This window comes from Thalassophryne amazonica, chromosome 17 (genome assembly GCF_902500255.1).
Source record: "Thalassophryne amazonica chromosome 17, fThaAma1.1, whole genome shotgun sequence".
NCBI classification, from domain to species: Eukaryota; Metazoa; Chordata; class Actinopteri; order Batrachoidiformes; family Batrachoididae; genus Thalassophryne; species Thalassophryne amazonica.
Window position 1 is genome coordinate 33,888,864 of NC_047119.1, and position 22,039 is coordinate 33,910,902.

Consider the following 22,039-nt stretch of genomic DNA (forward strand, 5'->3'; position numbering starts at 1 on the left):
ACCATGATTAGTGCACAGGTGTGCCTTAGACTGCCCACAATAAAAGGCCACTCTGAAAGGTGCAGTTTTGTTTCATGGGGGGGGATACCAGTCAGTATATGGTGTGACCACCATTTGCCTCATGCAGTGCAACACATCTCCTTTGCATCATCCGTGAAGAGAACACCTCTCCAACGTGCCAAACGCCAGCGAATGTGAGCATTTGCCCACTCAAGTCGGATACAACGACGAACTGGAGTCAAGTCGAGACCCCGATGAAGACGACGAGCATGCAGATGAGCTTTCCTGAGACGATTTCTGACAGTTTGTGCAGAAATTCTTTGGTTATGCAAACCGATTGTTTCAGCAGCTGTCCGAGTGGCTGGTCTCAGACGATCTTGGAGGTGAACATGCTGGATGTGGAGGACCTGGGCTGGTGTGGTTACACGTGGTCTGCGGTTGTGAGGCTGGTTGGATGTACTGCCAAATTCTCTGAAATGCTTTTGGAGACAGCTTATGGTAGAGAAATGAACATTCAATACACGAGCAACAGCTCTGGTTGACATTCCTGCTGTCAGCATGCCAATTGCACGCTCCCTTAAAATTTTGCAACATCTGTGCCATTGTGCTGTGTGATAAAACTGCACCTTTCAGAGTGGCCTTTTATTGTGGGCAGTCTAAGGCACACCTGTGCACTAATCATGGTGTCTAATCAGCATCTTGATATGGCACACCTGTGAGGTGGGATGGATTATCTCAGCAAAGGAGAAGTGCTCACTATCACAGATTTAGACTGGTTTGTGAACAATATTTGAGGGAAATGGTGATATTGTGTATGTGGAAAAAGTTTTAGATCTTTGAGTTCATCTCATAAAAAATGGGAGCAAAACCAAAAGTGTTGCGTTTATATTTTTGTTGAGTATACTTACTCATGAAAGCTCACTCCACAATCCTTTGTCAGCTTGTTGCCGCACCCGAACGCTGCACAAAACAGCATTTTCAGATCACTTTAACCCAAAGTTTAAGTAAGCGCATCATTGGTTTCTATTTAATCTAATGCCTGTCAATGCCTAATAACGCTAAGCAAGATGGCGGCTGCCTGATAACAGTCCACGTGCTGCGTCCACCATCTTAGATAGATAGATAGCTTTTGTTATCATTGTCATTACAACAATGAGATGTCCGCACTCACATTCCACATACAACAGCAATTGAGCTACAATTATTACTTGTTTACCGTAATAATGGCACACATCAGAATTAGGACAACACATATACATTTGACATTGTTTATGTGCACTAAACTTGAAACAGTCCGTTTCCCAATTGAGGCAATGTGAGTGTGTTTGTAGCCGCTGCAACTATCAAGTCGCGCCGCCAGGCCAGCATGAGAGGACGAAGCCTGCCACAGGGAAGGAGGGGCAGGAAGAGTGATAAGGAGAGGCAGGCAGAGCATGCTTCAGTCCATGTGTAAGTCTGACAGTTTATTGTCCTTGTGGGTTGAGATAAGAATGGAGCCAAATAATCTCACCAGAGCCTGGATACATTCCTCTGGAGGTAAACAGTGGGCAGTTGGCCTTGATGCCTGTAGTGTTGCAGCCGAGCAGTGAAAAAGACTTTTTACAGTTCCACTCACTCAGCCAAATCCCAATTATGAATTAAGAATATTCCTAATTTGAATTAAGAATATTCACCGGCCTCTGAAACCTTCAGCTTCAACTGCAAGGCACGCATCAGCTCCAAGGTGTCATCCAATTTGCGACTGAGTTCAAGAGTCAATGCAGTCTGAGAATGCACTACCTTGCTGACCTTGTTAATCATGACGGACAAGCGAGGGCCCGTGGCTCTTGATGCCGCCGTCTTGCCATTTTTCCGGTACATCAGGGCAGCACATAAGCCAAAAAGTACCAGCCCTGCTACCATAAGACCAAAAATGAATAGGTCCTCGACGTCCTCCACAGAGAAAGGCGCCAAGCATGCCACACACCAGGAACTCCAGGAGTCGAGGACATAGCCCGCAGGATACGTTCCATCTGGGCAAGCAGGATCCCCCGGTCCTGACCTTCTTGTAGAAAGAATTGTCAATAGCGTTCAGAGACCAGCTAATCAATTCCATGGTTAATCCAATAGTAGTCCAGTAGAGCCAGAATCCAATATTGTTAGTTAGTTAGTTAGTTAGTTAGTTATAGTTAGTTTTGAGGAATTCACAAGTCTGGTGAAGTAGGGACTTGAAGGTTAAACGCAGAGAGATAAGGGAGAGTGGAGGAGATGCGACCGCCCTCGTCGGAGTCCCAAGCTGATTTTCCGTGCCATTACTGTGCTGTTACATCTTGCGTATTAAATAGAAACTGATGCATGGAACACTTTGGGTGCTGGATGTCAACCAGCCAGGTAGACAACTGGCCCATCCCCACTTCTTGAAAAGTAACTATTTTCCATAACCAGGTGGAACATGGTCATTCCCTTGGCTTCCACCAGCTGCTGGGGTACTCAACACTCAGGTGCCTACATGCTGAATCATGTCCAGGGAAATGAACCGCAGAGCCAAAATGTTGTAGCTGACATTCCCTCACAATCCAAGTGATACTTCTCATCTTGGTTTCATTAAGTAATTGCTCGTTTGACAGAAAGTCTTTACAGTGGTACCCAATGATCCTCCAATGAGATAGAGTACCGGTTGTTGCCTTAGGTCACTGGTTAATGTCCAACCAAGTCTGACAACCATACAGTAAGACAGGAAGCAACAGAATGCTTTGCTTGGTTCACCAAATTGTGTAAATGGAAAATCTGAATAAAGGGCTACGTGTAAGATAGGATGACAAATAGTCATTTGAGCCAATTACTTCAACTGTAGGCTGCCATTGGAACACCAGCCCAAAAGTTACTATCTGGCCTGTGTTAGTATCTACTCATATTCTATAATGAATCTCTGCTCTAAAGATGTAAAAGTAATTTAAATTGTAACAAGTACATTTCATTGTGTTACTGCTGTGTTTTCTGCTGTTGTTTTAAGAGAGACAATAAAGTAATTTTTTGTCTCTTCAGCCCTGCAAGTATTTTGACTCAGCTTCCCCTCTTGTGGTCCAGCCCGCTTCCTCTTAAAGTGCAGTCCACAACACAGAACATTGCTTCTCTCTTTTGAGAGTTTCATACCGAGTGATGACATATATATTGTTGGGAAAGTGTAGTGACACGGACCCACAACAGGGGGCGCAAATGAACGGTCAATAGATGAGCCAAAATATAACAATTTAATGTTGTGAATGTGCACAAAGAACATACAGACAATCACAGAATATCATAACAGTCAATACACAGAGGTGACGTGTGGGCAGGCTCGAGGATAGAAGACGTCTGTCCTGAGAAGAGCCGGAACCACACGATTTCCGCCGCCCCAGAACCTGGTGAATACTGGAGCCGCCAAGTCCCGAATTCCCAGGTGATCACCGCCCCCGACTGTCGGATCTGGTACTGCTGGCGAAGAACAAAGACAGTCAAGTGTGGGTGTGTGTACACCCAGTAACAACAACGGTGGGAATGCCACCTCCACCTCTCACTCAACACGTTGCAGTGGTCTCAGAGGAAAAGGAGCGCCGTCATGCACAGCCTCCACCAAAACGACCGGTTCTCCTGCAAACACTCACAATCACAGATTTATAAATCTCAAAAAAAAGCTGAGAGTAGTACCTCCTATGAAGTATGATATCTCGGCAACGAGGTGGAGATGACGTCTGGTCTTTATGGAGTGAGATGATGTTGAGTAGATGGGTGACAGCTGTCAAGAGGTAATGAGCGACAGCTGTCACCCCCGGCTGTGTCCATGGCGGCAGCGCCCTCTCGTGCCTGAAGCCCGCACTTCAGGCAGGGCGCCCTCTGGTGGTGGGCCAGCAGTACCTCCTCTTCTGGCGGCCCACACAACATATATCTGCTGATAACTAACCTGCGACCTCACTGTTAAATACCTGCTGGAGTTACGAGTACGGATCAAAGAAAGATTTATTCCAGCAAGACAGCATTATATGCATACATGGCCAGATTTTTCATGATATTAAAACATGCATTTCACAGATTGGTATTAAAAAATGATACACCAAGTAGTTAGATTTGTAATTTTGAATTATGTTTATTATGATATTCCACACTGTATAAGCTTGGATAATGATCACAACATTAAAAACAAACAAACAAAAGCAGTTTGTCATCCTTGACATCAGAAAAAAGTTATGAGGGTGGGTGGATTTTTTTTTTTTTTTTCTTAGAAAGAGAACAAACAATACAGTAAAGAGAGAACAAACAATGCAGTAAAAGTTTGAGGCTGGCAAATGAAACTTCCCATTTACTATTGAGCGCAAGTGCTTTCTGACACTACTGAGAAGAAGAAGCGAACATGGAAAAACTCACCTTACAACCGTTGTACTTGGCATCCAAGCTATTTCCATTGTCCATCATACCCCGTTCATACTGGCTGTAAATGTCGCTCATGGTTGCCTCGGGGGAAATGCTCACTCCATACCATGGCTTCAGCTTCTTTTCAGCAGTCTGTACCACTGCGCGTCTGTGGTTGTCAGTAATGACAAGCGGTAAGTTCTGGGTCTGGCTCTGTAAACTTCGGTCAGTTTCGTCCAAAGCATACTCCCCAACTAACGCTGGTTCTTGCACCAGCTGTACCACCGTCAATAAAATTAGGCAAAAAAAAAAAAAGATGCAGGCAGACTTCGGCATGTGGGCGAGGATGATAGACTTTTTTTTTTTTATTGGGCATTATGTGCTGATCATCAGATTATATCTTCCGTAAAACACAGTGAGTTTTTGTGAGTGGAATGAGTATATGAAGTAATCCACTAGTCCATGAGCCATGCAAGTTTTGACAGATGTGGTTGCTTGTTCACACTTCCTGATTCTAATCACTTCTGTCAACATGACTATTTTACAATGATGCCTTACATTTTCTTTCGCTCACTCTATCGCACACACACACCATTGTCAGTGTACTGGCATGCATGGCACCTAGCAACACACTGGGAGCAACTTGGGGGATTAAGAACCTTGTTTAAGAACCCTTCTGTGGGTACTCTAGTGCCACCCCTTCCAATTGGGAAATTGAATGGAAGACCCTCTGGTCATGGCTACCACGCCAACCTTCATCTACCAAACCAATCAGGTCTTTATATGATGGAACAAAATTGTAGTGGTGCCACAGAAAATCCTATATATAAAAGCAGGGGTGGTGGCCAAGTGGTTGGTGTGCTTGGTTTCAGTGTGGAAGGTTCCTGGTTCAAATTCCACCCCTGCCACATTTCTTCGTTTAATGTGGAGTTGCGTCAGGAAGGGCATCCGCCATAAAACTTGCCAAATCAATATGTAGATCTACCTTGGATCTGCAGTGGTGACCCCGAGTGGAAATCTAAATAATATCAATTAAATATAATATACATTTTTTTTGTCTAATTTTGGATTAGTTGATTTTTATTTACTAGTAAATCATAGCTACACATTCTACCAGTAACTTTTAACCTTGCATTCAAATAGTTTCTCATAAAAAGGATTTGTTTTACTACTACTACTAATGATGATGTTGATAATAATAATCCCAACATATGGACTTGCAAAAATTTAAAAAGCAGTCATGGAGGAAAAAAATCTGAAGAAAATCACACAGCTTTGCATCTTCCTGAGACACAAAATACATAAAAAAAATTGTTACATATTTCATAGGACTGCAACTAACATTACTTACATTATCAGTAAAGCTGTTGATTATTTTCTGGATTAGTCCTTTGGCTGTTTGGTCCGTAAAAGGTCAGAAAAATATCACTCATTATTTTTCAGTGCCCAAGATGACATACACAAACAAAAGAACAAACTACAGCTTCCTGTCAGAGAGAAGCAAAGAAACAATGAAATAAACTAGGAAATGTTCACATTTAGAAAGCTGAAATCATAGAATTTGGACATTTTAAAATGAAGACTCAAAAGGATGAATTGATTACCAAAATAGTAGGTGATTAATTTAATAATAGTGATTCTTGCAGCTCCACTGGTGAGGTTATAATACATTTTTGTTGAGGCCGTTATATACTGAGACCGGATTGCAAGTGTTTGTCACCTTTGGTGGTACCAATTTAGGCAAAGTTGGCTGGGTAGGTGGTGACCTGGAGGTGAGAGTGGCAGTCCTCTGACTTGCTTTGATTCCCTGTCAGACAGGCAGCTCACTATGTGTCTGCATCAGATGGAAAAACAATGTTGAAATGAAGTCCATTTACGCTTGGGCTGTTGGAAGGAATGACTTGGCAAACATCTGAAGGACTTGCCTCAGAAAAAGAAATCTGCTGGTTGTGTTGTGTTCCCAGGGATTGCTCCTCTGTACTGCAGTTTGTTTGGCCTGATGAGGGAAAGTGACCATGTGTGGTTTCCTCCGAATCACATTTTTAAACTACATCAATCGGACAGTGAGCGCCTGCTTTTCAGAATTAGGTAGGACTGATGTGTTTTCTTTTATTTTTTTTGTTGATTTATATTTATATTATGTATGTATAATCTACTTCTCATCATTTATTCTGGTTTCATTTTCTATTTAGATACTATTTTCCCAGCTGGTACAACAGCAGCAGCTCGATCTACGCCCATCGCTACAGTGTGTCAAAGGGGATGGAGAGTCCTGTGATGGATGACTGTGTCATGTCATACCAGTTTTTTCAGGTTAGACTTGTTGATTTTAGTGTCACAACAAGCATGTTCCGACTTTACACACTAGACGTTAATGCTTTTTGGGAATATTTTCTTGTTATTATTTCACATATAACTATTCACACTGTAGTCTGCCTCTGTTTTGTTGAGGAAACCTCACGATTTTGAGTTCTGGTAGCCAAGTGTTTACTGTGCCTGCTTCAAAAGTAAAAATGGTTCCCGGTGTCGCCGACCAAATGGTCGCCCCTAAAAAATGGTCCGACCTGCCTTCACTGCGCATGCGTCATTTGGGACTACAGCAGCTCATCTGAGTCCCTACACCCAAAGTGATCAAAGGTAAAACCTCTTAAATCATTCTAAAGTCAGTTTTAAGAAATGAAAAGAAATGAGGCAATAATCTGTGAATCGCTGCTGATGCTCTGAAATGATGTAGGTGCAGCAGCAGCAGCACATCAGACTCAGACGTGCTGCCGTGGCACTCTGATCACTTCCCCCGTCTTTTATTATGAAATAATGCTGAATTTATGTGGAAATGATTGTTGTACAAAAGCTTCAAATATCTGTCACTGAGACAGATGATGACTGGAGTGCAGTTTGAAGCAGAAACAAAGTAATAATCGGTGAATCACTGCTGACACTCAGAAATGACAACTGCTGACTTTCCGAAATGACGCATGTGCAGTGAAGGCAGGGCGGTCCGACTTTTAGGGGGGACCGTTCGGTCAGCGACACCGGTTCAAGACCACCCATGCCAATTCTCCATGTAATGTGGAGGTGCGTCAGGAAGGGCATTCAGCATAAAACGTGCCAAAGCAACCTGCAGGTCCACATCAGATTAGTTAGATTTGACACACAGTACATAATCTTCATATACTGCCATGATTATACTTAGTGTAGTTACAACAATATGCCGTGGTTTTACACTGTATCCGGAAAGTATTCACAGAGCTTCACTTTTTCCACATTTTATGTTACAGCCTTATTCCAAAATGGAGTAAATTCATTTTGCCCTCAAAATTCTACTCCCAACACCCCATAATGACAACATGAAATTTTTTTTTTACTTTACTAAGAAATCAAATGCTTTGTCTTGTCATGACCATGCTTCTTATGGTCTGAGAGTCCTTCAGGTGCCTTTTGGCAAATTCCAGACAGGCTGCCATGTGCCTTTTATGAAGGTGTGGCTTCAGTCTGGCCACTCTACCATACAGACCTGATTGGTAGATTGCTGCAGAGATGATTGTCCTCCTGGAAGATTCTCCTCTCTCCACAGAGGAATGCTGGAGCTCTGACAGAGTGACCATCAGGTTTTTGGTCACCTCCCTGACTAAAGCCCTTTTCCCCTGATGGCTCAGTTTAGACAGGTGGCCTGGTGGATCTGAACTTCTTCCATTTATGGATGATGGAGGCCACTGTGTACATTGGGACCTTCAAAACAACAGAAATGTTTGTATCCTTCCCCAGATTTGCACCTCGAGACAATCCTGTCTATAGACTATTCCTTTGACTGCATGTTTGGCTTGTGCTCTGACATGTACTGTCAACTGTGGGATGTTAAACACGTGTGTGCCTTTCCAAATCACATCCAATCAACTGAATTTACCCCAGGTGGACTCCAGTTAAGCTTTAGAAACAGCTCTAGGATGAGCACTGGAAATAGGAGGCACCTGAGCTCAATTTTGAGCTTCATGGCAAAGGCTGTGAATACTTATGTATATGTGATTTCTTACTTTTTAAAATATTTTTTAATAAATTTGCAAAAATCTCAATAAAAGCTTTTTTCACTTTGTCATTATGAGGTATTGTGTGTAGAAGTTTGATAAAACAAAAAATTATTTCATCCATTTTGGAATAAGGCTGTAACATAAAAAATATGGAAAAAGTTCAGCGCTGTGAATACTTTCTGGATGCACTGTAAGCACCCTAGAATGTAAGAAATTTTTAAGTTGTTACATTTTACTTGTCTTTATAAATATTGTGTTATTACATGTTATTTAGGTCATTGTGTGCCTAAAACCTTTGCACAGGACTGTATATTTTTCATGTACAGGGTGGGCCAATAAAATGTTACCACTTTTTGATCGTACACAAGTTTTTGAAATGAGAACTTATTCGAAAATTTTATTTACAGACCTGTAACAGAAGCATCAAATTAATATTTGATACCAAAGGTTTCCCACTTTGTCTCTTGTTTTCTTCACAGTTCAATAATTGATGACGTTCGATCCGCGCTCCTCTTCTTTGGAATACAGCTGCAACATGCACATTGAAGTTTGTGATGACATTGCCACACATCTCAAGAAGGATGAAAAAGAAATTTGGAGAATCCCTCTTGAGATGTGTGGTAATGTCATCACAAACTTCAAAGATGCACAAATAAATCAGACCTTTTTTTTGTTTCAGAAAACTTGACTGTACCTCCTCTTCTTCTTCCATCTTCCGCTTGTGTTTTCACTCTTTCTTCTACGAGTTTATTCAGTCGATTATCGTTTGGCTCATCTTTTTCTCCGGCAGTGGCGCAGTGACTTTCTGAATGACTGCGTTCAGATTCCAGTGAGCCATGAGGCCCAGGAGGAGTGTCTCGGTTTGGCTGTTCTGGACATGATGAGAGTCGCCAAAGAGAATGAACAGTCACCTCTGGACATCTACAATTATACCAGGTAAGGTAAAGAAATGGGCACTGTAGAAGTGAGATGGACAAACGAAAACATGTTGCCAGTGTTGTATTAAGTTGGTTTACCATTTTCAGGCTCCAAATTTGTATTACAGTGCTGCTATCATCAAAATCAAACACTATCAATTTCAGTTTTATGCTTTGGCAAAGTCTGAAAAACACAAAAATTAAACTTTGTGGTGATGCACAGTGCAGTTGTCATTGCTTGTTTTCAGTTGTCACTTTATGTAACAAATATTCTTGCACTCTGCTGTGTCCTCAGGCATGTTGTTCTTAAAATAAGGTGTGATCTGGTACAGTGTTGATGCATAATTAGGGTAGTGAGTCAGCATAAAGCTATTTCTACTATAGATCATCATCAAAAATCAAGTCATGTAATCCAGTACAGTATGTGTGTGTTTTTTGTTTTTTAACAGCAGTGTTTCCTCAGAGCAGTCCACACCCTCCAACTAACACTGAAACCCTTCCCAAACACCAGAGGTGTCAAATCCAGCTTCAGAAAGTAAAAGTTCAGCCACATATTTGTTCCATCTTCCCAATAAACCAGCTGATATTAATGAGTTCAGCTATTCAGGCAGGTGGATGAGCTAATTATTGAGATCACCTGTTTTAGGTGCACAGGTAGAAGCAACACATGGGATGGTTTTTACTATCTGAAGCCGGATTTGACACCTCTGCCCAACACATTACATTATGATTCTAAGTTCGCTAACCTTAACATTATAGGAGAAGTCTGAGATAGCTGTTAAAAATACATCAATTGCCATTATTATTATTATTGCTATTGTATGTAAGAAGTCTTCACATTGGATCTTTACTGTTATGGGGGCTTTGGGGAGGGGCTTTCGACCCCTCGCCTCTGTGGCTACGCACCTGTACAGTCTCTCTAAACAGGAGTAAAAAAGCTACAGAGATATGGAGGTGAAGGAGGTGCTAAACTGCTTCACCTCAGGGAGCTTTGTTGGTGGATGGGTTAAATGCAGAGGACAAAATTTATATGCACAATAACAACAAAGGTCCTTTTTCTATATAAATATAAATTTATATATATAAATTAATATATACAATTATTTATATATATATATATATATATATATATATATATATATATATATATATATATATATATAAATTAATAAATTTGATTTGATTTTTCAAATTCTCAGTTATGCTAATTTTTACTTATTTTATTCTATTGTTAAAACATACAGGACATATTTCTGAAGCTTTAGGTCATAGTGATTTTAAAAACATGAAAAGTTGATTTCTTTTTACTAGTTTGGGAGGTCCTGTGACGTCTTCTCTGGTGCGACATATATATCAAAATATCACATTCAGTTTAATAAGAATAACTGTAATGACTATTTATGTTGGATTTTCCCAGTAATCAAAGCACTAAACAAAAAAAAAAAAAAAAACACTAAACAATGCACAAAAACCCCAAATTAAAGTTGATAATACAGAAAAAAAGGTGTGACTTGTGAGTTTTTCTTCTTCAAGAGGCATTTTTTAACAGGTGCAACTTACACTCCAGAAAATATGATATTGTGATAATTTTACTTTCACTGGACTATATTTTTTTCTTCTTTTTCTTATACTTCACCTCTGATCTTCTCTGCCACCCCACTCCATAACTCTTCCTGTTTGTAGCTACAAGTGTTTCCTGCCAGGATGCATGCGGACGCGCATTCAGGAATATAACATCTTGACCAGGAAGCGTATCCGCTTTCGCTTCAAGAGTTTCATCAAGCAGTTCGGTGAGTGCAAGACCAGGGTGCCAGACCTGAAGCTGAAATACCTGATGACCCTGGAGACACTGTTGCCATCCCTCTACTCGGAACACTTCTGTGTTACTGACCTCTCTGCTCGGGAGGTTACCATTATAGTCACGGGCAACAAAGGCATCCAGCAGTCAAAAGGAAATGAAGTGGAGGCAAAAGACAAGGTGAGGAGCAAGACATGGTGTTGTGTTGTCATGGTGACACACTTACGCTTTCAGTCTGGACAGCTGTGGCACAGTCTTGGCTAGCTGCAGATTGGTATATAAGGTTTTGGTTATTACAGTGGATTTATAGTAAAAGACAATATGTGTGTCTTTCAATTTAGGGCAGAATAAATCCACTGTTCCCACTGATTTTTACATTTTTAGGAGCTCAAGACCTACTGTGACTTCCCAGAGGTGATTGACATCAGCATCAAACAGTCAAATAAGGAAGGCTCTGTGGAGAGTCGCATCGTTACCCTCACTACGCAGGACAATCGCATTCTGGTATACTAACTCTCACGTGTTACACTCCACACTACTGTGTTTTGCTCTGATGCCCACGCACTTGTTTTTAAAGCAGAGTGGCTCCTTACAGAAATGATATTTACACATTAGGTAGACTTGCACCTAATTTCCATCATGCATGCGATTATGATTATTCCCTGTAACAAGCCCAGACATGTCCAGCAGATGGCAGACAGATCTGTGGTACTATATAAGCAAAACAGTGCTGACTTTCGGGTTGATCTGGTGCATCAAATGGATTAAATTTTTTTTAGCAAGACAATAGCAAAAATAGTTTCTCCCAACTGCTGTTAGAGCTTTGAATGCCACTGGAACCAAATAGCCATGTCACATGCCACACTTGAAATGAGTGCAATATTTGTTTATGTGCAGTATCCACTGCCACTGAAATAGCCACAGTTTTGTACATACTTTTCTCTCTCTTTTTTTTATTTTTTATATGTAATCTCTTTTGCTACTATGTTTCTATAATTTTTTCTCTTTTTTTAATTTGCGCTCTGGACATATTTTTTTCATTCTTTTACATTTTATGTTTATTTTCCTTTTCTACTCCGGACCTTTCAAATCTGTGCATGGTTTACTTAGGTTTTTATTTTCACTGAAAGGCTTGCACCTTACATTTCATTGTACTGGTTACAATGACAATAATCTGTATCTGCACATGTGCAGTCTCACTGTGTCTTACAACGTTCATGTCTAAGCTTTTGCAAAAGAATATAAATGGGCATACTCAACCATTACTCTTAAAGTAGACCTGCATTGAAATAAATGTGGTCAGATTTCAGAAAGAAATAGCTGATATGTATTTATAAGACCCTTGTGAATGCAGTAAAGTAAATCTGTAAGCCCAAACTTGTAATTCAGCGGGGAAATCTTCGTTTAAAAATGACAAATTTGCAGCTAAAATTTAGCCCGCCGCAAAAACTGTTTGTACATCCGGATCATTTCCATGACGTCAGGGACGAGACGACGCGTTCCCACCTTCAGTCCGATCCTGCATTGAAATTGATTTTAACTGTTAGTAATGTTACTGTTATACACATCATGGTTTCAGCATCCAGAAGTAAGCTGCAATGAATGTGAGATACAGCTCTGCATGCTCAGATCAGCGGCGGCATCGACAGCGGGCGCCGTTCTTCCCCGACTCCTCACTCTCACTGCCCCTGATGCGCTTACCGAGTGCATGCGCTCGTTAAATGCCGCCACGGGCCACTCACACCCCCGTGTCTGCTATGCAGCCGGCACCACCTCTCTTACTACTGAATGGAGGCGCAGCCAACTTGGCACAAGTCCAGAGACTACGCTCGCCGTTTTAATGCAGAGCGCGCGGTGACACCTGTTGCTCGCAAGGACAGACTTCTTGCGGCAAAATACGCAGCGCCGCACGTCTCGGTAATCGGAGCCGCAGAGCTCCGTGGCCGCTGAGAGAGGTTTATATATTTTTAATGACTTGAATTCTTTGCGGGTCTCGCCTCCGTAGCCCGCGATGGTACACCGGAGGCGAAAGACAGTAGTTTTTCAATGCGACACCACTCAATCAAACGGGCGTATGAAAAAGTCCCCAAAAATGATTTTCAAGCACAAATAAAAGAAATGTGTACTCACCAAGCATACCGCAAGACAATATGAAGTTTTAAAAAAGTAGATCCTTCCGTAAAACAAGAAAAAGGTGCAGATGCAAACTGACATAAATCCACAAATTACAGTTGGCGCGCGCAATGCATGCTGGGAGAGGGTCTTCTCCCTGATGTCTCGGCAGCGTCCATGATGAGATGACAGTTTTGTGGAGGGCTAAATTTTAGCTATAAATTTGTCATTGTTAAATGAAGATTTCTCCGTTGAATGACAGATCTGGGCTTGCAGATTTACTTTACTACATTCAGAAGGATCTTACGTGTAAATATAAGTCATTTTTTGGTCCAAAGATCTGACTGCATTTATTTCAATGCAGGTCTACTTTAATTTATTGAATTATATTATTATGCTAAGTTTTGGTGCATTCTTTCTGATCTCACAGGAGCTGGAGTTCCATTCACTCTCAGAAGCTCTGTCATTTGTGTCATTAGTTGATGGGTATTACAGATTAGTCGCAGACGCTCATCATTACCTGTGCAAAGAGGTGGCTCCGCCCAGACTTATGGAAGCCATTCGGAGTTACTGCCATGGCCCTGTGTCGTAAGTATCACACAGACGCACAGACAGTGTGTCTCAACCACAGACTCATTCACATGTTCCATCTCTTTGATCACAGGATGGAGTTCTCAAACCTCAAGTTACGTTGCTCTGGTAATCAGCAAGGCTTGTACATCATCCGCTGCAGCCCCAAGGACTACAACAAATACTTCATATCCTTTGTTGTGGGGGTAAGCAGCAGTGCTAATGCTTTGGGGGGGATATACCCAAAGGCATGTATTTTTTACATGGCTACTTCTGAAAAGCATCAGAGCAGCTGCTGTTTGACAGTGCATAATTTAATGCATGCTTCTGCAGAGTAACTGCTGTATGACTAGAGGAATAATCCAGCCACTTGCAGAGGTTTGGCACAGCTAATCCCAAAATTACCCATCTGAAAAGTTGCTAAAAGAAATTCAAATTTTTATTATTATGATATTTTGCATATCCATATTAAGCACAAAATGAGCGTTCCACTGTTTGTTTTCAGTATGATGCTGTGGTGGATTACAAGCACGGTCACATCGTGAAGACTGAGTCTGGAGAATACATTCTAAGTGGTGCCAAAAAGAGCTTTGGCTCGCTGAGGGAACTGCTGCACTGCTACCAGAAAGAAGCACTGCGCACTGATGGCTACACTTTCCAGCTGACCAAGTGCTGCCCACCCAGCCCCAAAGGTCAGAGGTCAACTTGCAGACTGAGACTCATAGGGTTTGGGATATCAATAAGGTCTGAAACACACAGCAAGCGTCATGCTTGTGTCACAGCTCTAATACATGTTTATTTTCATTGAGGTGATCGTGTTATCAGAATAAACCTTACAGACAGCCAGCATCAGGGAGGGCCAGGGCCCGTATCCATGAAGCACCCGGAGGCTAAAAGTAGCTCCTAGTGACGTTATTCAAAGAAAAAGCTTAGAATTCCTCATATTCTTAGACATTTCTTAGAATTTTCCCTTGGTAAATTAAATGGTGTTCACAAAGCACCTTAGGCCTTAAGAGAGCTCCTAATGCCTGGTTCTCACAGCAAGATAATTATGCTGATTTTGGATCAGATATTCCCCTTCCGACAATTTTAAGGACGCACTGACTATCGTGGCTTTAAAGATAGTTTTATCAGATTAAAGATAATCTTAGCAATTTTAAAAACTTGCTGGTTCACACGGCAACATTTTAAAATTGTCTGTAGGTTTCCAAAACCTGAGAGACCACACATGTGGAGATAAAAAAATCATAGATCTAACAGTTTTGGTTGTACAGTGTATGGTGTGCAGCCATACGGTGAAGACAACACACCACACACAAACAGATTTCACACACGAACATTCCCAGGTCAGACAGGAAATCTCACAGAACCTCTCGAAATTAAATGTAACTTCAGAGTAAACAGAGATAGTTTGTGGACTATTTAGAACAGAGAAAAAAACAATACAAAAAGAAAACAAAAAGGCGTTCTTTAAAGGAGTGGAGGAAGCACGACCACCGGACTTTCTGGTAAGTCATAACAGCCGTTTTTTGATTTTACATTCCGTTCCGTGCGTCCATCACCTCACTTTCTGATTGCCTGCACGTCACATTCAGCAGGCTGCATGCTCGTTTGTGGTTGGGGGAAACCACACTCACTGCAGTATCAGGCCAAGACAATCCAACATGTCGGAATATCCCCGATTTGCGCTCCTGACGTCCTTATGAGCAGATCAGAGCACCCTTAACGCACCACACACAGCAGGAATATCTGATAAGATTATCTTTAGTGTCATCACGATAGGCGGAACGTCCGTAAGATTGTCAGAAGGAGAAAATCGGGTCCGAAATTGGCCTAATTATTTTGCCATGTGAACCAGTCATAAGAGTAGGGAGGAGGACTTTTAAGAATCCTAGGTGTGTCTTAAGCAGAGAAGGTGGCAGAAAAGACTGAGCAGAAGGAGATGTATTCTCAGTATGTTGAATGGAAGTGATTCAGTAAAGCTGCCTTGACACTTGCACGACTTTGATCCGCGCACTCTGCCGTGCAGGAGAGTAAACCCATCGCAGACAGTTATAAGCCGTTGTAAACTGTGCGTGGCTTTGTGCAAGTGTGCAAAGAAAATTTTGCAGTGGTGGGCACAGTTCCACTAATCCGCTAACCATTAATTAGCAAAGCTAACTTTTTTTGATTAGCTTTTCAGCTAATTTTGAAAACCATCAGCGGGCCACTTAGTTTCCGCTAAATTTAGTTCCACTAACTTTCAGTCCGCTAACTTTTTTTTTGTGCTGCATAGTGAATAAACTTAACAGTCAAAATCATACATTTTAGTACTTACCTGTTGCATGTTTTGCAAAAGTCAGACGGCTGTGAGGTCAGTCCTCCCTCAGTAGAAAAGAGAGGAGCAAGCCAGCTGCTGTTGCCCAAAAAGGAAAAATAAGTCATTTACTTTCAACATGCACAAAGACAGTGTGGAGGAGACATGAAGTGCAACACACTTTTCACTTATGGTTTTACTCAAACAACTAATTCTGGACAGTTTGTCAATATTAATGGTAACTGTCATTTTTACAGAGAGAAAACATCACATATGACATATCTCTTAAAGGAATGCGCTAAATTCTGAAGGCTTGATCTTTTAACAGACGTGCTGAAAGGCATTATGGGAAAATTCGAATGTCTCTTTTGATCACAAATTTTTTTAAAAACATTTAAAGACTTAATAACAGATTGTTTTCGTGGCATCTGTCGTAGTAATCGCCATCGTCTGTTTATTGCGAAATCTCAAAATCTGCCTAACTCTTTTTCTCAATTTGGCAAAGGTGTAATATGGGTCATTGACATTTTTACCATCTAAAAATCATATACATAGATTCATTCATTTGGAAATAGCGGCTATTTTCATGTAGAAAATGGCCATTTTGAGCACTTAAAGGCAGTTTTCTCAAAAACTGTCAAACTTTTTTTTTTTCTAATTTGTCAAAGGCATAATATGGGTTGGTGACATATTTCACATCAAAAACCTATAGTCATAGATTCGTTCATTTGGAAATGGTGGCAATTTTTATGCAGAAAACAGCCAGTTTGGATATTTGGACCCAATTTTCTCAAAAACTGTCTGATAACTTTTCTTTTAATTTAACAAGGGCACAGTATTGGTCATTGATATTGTTCCCATCCCAAAATTATTTGTTTAGATTCTTTTGTTTGGAAATGGTGGCCATTTTTATGCCAAAAATGGCCATTTTGCCTTGGGCTTTAACTGAGCTGGTAACCCACAGGGCCCTTGGCCCTCCATTTTTGACTTTCTGTCAGTTTGTAGCATTACACAATTGTAATACCAGTTTCTATTGTCTGGGTAGACCCATGTCAGCAAGTTCTGTCATGTCTTGGATTTGTTTAGTCTTCTCCAGGATATACAAGGGGCAATTGAGAAGTTTTGAGCATGACTCAGAATAAGTATGGCATGGTTCTCAATCTGTTGGTTTCTGAGAAACCCACATTTCTCAAGAATGTGTGAAGCTTTGACTCACTGGGTGCAATGTTGAGAAATGTTGCTTTCTCAGAATGCAAAAGATGAAAATCCACACCTTCCTTTTTCTGGTTCAGACTTAAAACCTCTCAACGCCCTCATAAATTAGGCTACCCGTGTATGTGGACACACTGTTGACCTTATTTTGTCTTGTGGGTTTCAGTATCAATAATTATTACGTCTACCACGGGCGTCATAAAATCATCTGCATTTATTTATTTGTCTGTCCGTTTGCGCGATTACGTCAAAACTACTGCACGGATTTTGACAAAATTTTCACCACAGATAGAATATTAGGCCATCGAAGACTCCATTAAATTTTGGAGGTGATCCGGATTCTGGATCAAGTTTCACTTTATAGGCTTTTCAGGATTACATCAAAACTACCAACTACCAGATTCTCACCAAATTTGCACCACAGATATATATTAGGACATGGAAGACCCCACTGAATTTTGGAGGTGATTCGGATTGGCGGACGTCAGAAATCTCTGATTGCTCTTTTTGAGGATCCATCTCTTTCTGATCATAAGCCTGCTGTATTCCATGTCACGCTATCTAGTCTTTTGTGTATTGCCAGAATCTCAGGTCATTTTCCTGTCATATTTACTCTTTCTCACTGCAAACCAGTTCTCTGAAGGTTTTTTGAGACTGATCCATTTCTGAAGTCCATTCTTCTTGTTCAGCAATTGGGGACTCTGTAGTTTGCCTTAAATACAGACCCCCCCCAGCTCAAGTCCTAGCTGTGGTTGAACAGTGCTCACTCTCTCAGGCAGGCCTGTGGGGAAGTGGAGATAGAAAAAAAATCATTCACCATTTAATCTAAAATTCTTTGAAACTCATTGGGAAATTACCAGATGGCAGCAAAAAAAAAAAAAAAAAAGTCACAGCTCGACATGGCCCCTTCATCTGTAAACCTTCTCAGACCAAATTATTCAGTAGTGTAAACAGTCGTCAACCCCTGAACATTTCCAGATGCTGAAGGACCTGCTGACATCTGAGAAATTCTTGAATTTTTTATTATTTTTGAGATGGACAAACCTGACGATATTTGATCACTGTTCAGCCCCTTTCTCTCTGACTCTTCTGACTGCTCAGCTGTTACAGCCAACGTGAACCACTCCCAACAGGTTTGATTTGCTTGTTAAGGGACATAGTGATGAACGCAAAACAGATACCACCCCCCAATGATGTTGTTCTCTCCCGTATATTTTTGATACAGTTGGCCCTGGCATCCAAGGTATCAATTCCTGCGTAGCGTCTGGCACTGTCTGTGCATGCTGTGACCATGTTATTGGTTTAATGACTTTAATGAAAAAAAATGTTACGTTTGATGATTCAGAATTTTTTTTTTTTTTAATAGATAAATCAAATCTGCTGGTGTGTAGAAGTAACCAAGGGAGCGATGTGTCACCGTCAGCTTCGCTGCACCTACACAACATCAGTCAAATGGTTTTCCACAAGATCCAAAAAGAAGACCTCACTATCGTAAGCTTGAGACACTTCTCTTTTCAGCCTCTTCTTATGCACTGGTGTTGAAACACTGTCCCAGGATGAGATCAGTAGACATTCGAGTTTACGAGGGAAAAACATCACAAACTTATAAATTGATGTTTTATATGAATTCGTGTAAAATTTCTCGGATGAGATGGCCGTTGAACAGCGACACTGCGAACAATGATTTCAAATCTGTACAGAGTCAGGTTTTATGAATTGCCTTCATTTGCACAAAAATTAAACAAACTTAAAGTGGAAAAAATATTGAGGGGAGTCTCTCTTCACATGTCAAGCGAGATAGACAAAAAACAACAACAATGCGCTGCACAGTAGTTTCATCCTAACGTGCATTGACGAGAGATTTAATCAATTCATAATCTTTTAATGAAAACGTTTACAGTACACTGCCTCACAATGCTAAAGTGTCTGATAGCAGTTCTGTGCTGCTCAGATTGATGCTCCTGTATCGAACCGTGACACCCCTAATTTTATATATATAATATGGCCAATGAAAAGTTAACGTCAAATATCCATGAATCCGGAAATTAGTCAGTCTCATCAGCCCTGTAGTTCTGAGACTGTCATGATCAGCAATGGTTTTCCCCCATTTTGCTGAGCTCCACATACAGCAAAACATCTGTTAAATGCTTTTGTTATAGATGTAACTGCCTGTAAAGTCATTTTCACAAGAACACATAAGTTAACAGTTATGGACATATGGTTAAAATGAGTGATTGTGTTATGTGAACCAGTGGACTTTTGCACTGTACAGTAGTGTTCAGAATGATAGTAGTGCTATGTGACTAAAAAGATTAATCCAGGTTTTGTGTATACGAGGTATCTTATAAAACTAACCGGCAGTTTTATAAAAAAAAAAAAAAAAAACTATATGGAATTGATTGACATGCGATTACACCAATCATGCTTGAACCCTCGTGCGCATGCGTGAGTTTTTTCACGCGTGTCGGTGACGTAATTTCCCTGTGGGCAGGCCTTGAGTGAGATGTGGTCCCGCCCTCTCAGCTGAATTCCTTTGTTTCACACGCTGCTCGAGACGGCGCGCGTTGCTTTATCAAACTTTTTTCTGGACCTGTGAGGAATATCCGAGTGGACACTATTCGAGAAATTCAGATGGTTTTCGGTGAAAAGTTTAACGGCTGATGAGAGATTATGGGGTGTTTCTGTCGCTGTATGGACTTCCCACGGAGCGGGATGTCCTGCAGCGCTTCCAGGCGCCGTCGTCGTCCTGTTTCGACCTGAAAACATCCTAATTTAAGGCTTAATTCACCCAGGACGTCGTGAGAGAACAGAGAAGATTCAGAAGAGGCCGGCATGAGGACTTTATGCGGACATTCCACTGTTTAAGGACATTTTTTAATGAAAGACGTGCGCGCAAATTCGCTGAGTCGTTTCCGTGACGACTCGGCAAATCTGTGTGCGCCGCGACAGGAAAAACACCTCCGTGTTGAAAACCATTTGTAAAATTCAGGCGGCTTTTGATGGCTTTCAACAAGTGAGTAACTGAGAAATTGTTTAACAGCTTGGGCACTTTCCAACTTGTCCGTTAAGGTTTCCAACACGGAGGTGTTTTTCCTGTCGCGACCCCCCGCGGTCAGGTCGGCCCGACATGCGACTCTGCCCGCACATTCTTTCATTACAAAATGTCCGTTAACAATGGAATGTCCGAATAAACTCCTCATGCCGACTTCTTCTGAAAGTTCTCTGTTCTCTGACGACTTACTGGGTCAGCAGAGCCTGAAATGTGGAAGTTTTCAACTTGAAACGGCGAGACGCTGCCGCCTCGAAGCGCAGATCGCCGTCAGGCGCCGTGGGCCGTCCTTACGGCGACACTACCAGACCAAAATCTCTCATCAGCTGTTAAAATTTTTACCGAAAACCAGCTGAATTTATTGAATGGTGTCCACTCAGTTGTGCCTTACAGTTTTGAAAAAATTTTGATCAAACAAAGCAGCAGGCTCTGAGCCAACAATGAAAAAATCGACGAGAGGGTGGGCGACTCCTCAAAGACTGCCCACAGGTGAATGACGTAACCGACAGGCGTGAAAAAACTCTCGCATGCCCACGAGGGTTCAAGCACGTCTGATGTAATCACACGTGATTCAAATCCATATGGTTTTTGAAAAAAATAGTAAGGTCGGATACTTTTCTAATAGACCTCGTATTTCTTATTGTTACATGGGAAACAAGGTACCAGTAGATTCAGTAGATTCTCACAAATCCAACAAGACCAAGCATTCATGATATGCACACTCTTAAGGCTATGAAATTGGGCTATTAGTAAAAAAAAAAGTAGAAAAGGTGGTGTTCACAATAATAGTAGCATCTGCTGTTGACGCTACAAACTCAAAACTGTTATGTTCAAACTGCTTTTTTAGCAATCCTATGAATCACTAAACTAGTATTTAGTTGTATAACCACTGTTTTTCATGATTTCTTCACATCTCTGAGGCATTAATTTTGTTGGTTTGGAACCAAGATTTTGCTCGTTTACTAGTGTGCTTGGGGTCATTGTCTTGTTGAAACACCCATTTCAAGGGCATGTCCTCTTCAGCATAAGGCAACATGACCTCTTCAAGTATTTTGACATATCCAAATTGATCCATGATACCTGGTATGCGATATATAGGCCCAAAACCATAGTAAGTGAAACATGCCCATATCATGATGCTTGCACCACCATGCTTCACTGTCTTCACTGTGAACTGTGGCTTGAATTCAGAGTTTGGGGGTCGTCTCACAAACTGTCTGCGGCCCTTAGACCCAAAAAGAACAATTTTACATCAGTCCACAAAATATTCCTCCATTTCTCTTTAGGCCAGTTGATGTGTTCTTCGGCAAATTGTAACCTCTTCTGCACGTCTTTTATTTAACAGAGGGACTTTGCAGGGGGATTCTTGCAAATAAATTAGCTTCACACAGGCATCTTCTGTCACAGCACTTACAGGTAACTCCAGACTGTCTTTGATCATCCTGGAGCTGATCAATGGGTGAGCCTTTGCCATTCTGGTTATTCTTCTATCAATTTTGATGGTTGTTTTCCGTTTTCTTCCACGTGTCTGTTTTTTTTTGTCCATTTTAAAGCATTGGAGATCATTGTAGATGAACAGCCTATAATTTTTTGCACCTGCGTATAAGTTTTCCCCTCTCCAATCAACTTTTTAATCAAACTACGCTGTTCTTCTGAACAATGTCTTGAACGTCCCATTTTCCTCAGGCTTTCAAA

The 22,039-nt window shown here is 41.2% G+C and overlaps 1 protein-coding gene and 1 long non-coding RNA gene across 3 annotated transcripts in view; both read left to right on the forward strand.

Annotated features, from left to right (window-relative positions):
- The window catches only part of LOC117529379, an 883,736-nt gene that overhangs the window by 662,694 nt on the left and 199,003 nt on the right, over nucleotides 1–22,039 (forward strand). The window lies entirely within an intron of this gene.
- jak2a (Janus kinase 2a) overlaps nucleotides 1–22,039 on the forward strand; it is a 64,954-nt gene that overhangs the window by 20,458 nt on the left and 22,457 nt on the right. For both annotated transcript variants that reach the window (XM_034192121.1, XM_034192123.1), the window contains exons 3-11: nucleotides 6,330–6,453; nucleotides 6,558–6,678; nucleotides 9,181–9,326; nucleotides 10,991–11,285; nucleotides 11,490–11,609; nucleotides 13,648–13,805; nucleotides 13,882–13,993; nucleotides 14,293–14,479; nucleotides 18,662–18,786. In XM_034192121.1, the coding sequence (XP_034048012.1) occupies nucleotides 6,330–6,453; nucleotides 6,558–6,678; nucleotides 9,181–9,326; nucleotides 10,991–11,285; nucleotides 11,490–11,609; nucleotides 13,648–13,805; nucleotides 13,882–13,993; nucleotides 14,293–14,479; nucleotides 18,662–18,786 (1,388 nt within the window). The remainder of the gene's footprint in view (nucleotides 1–6,329; nucleotides 6,454–6,557; nucleotides 6,679–9,180; nucleotides 9,327–10,990; nucleotides 11,286–11,489; nucleotides 11,610–13,647; nucleotides 13,806–13,881; nucleotides 13,994–14,292; nucleotides 14,480–18,661; nucleotides 18,787–22,039) is intronic.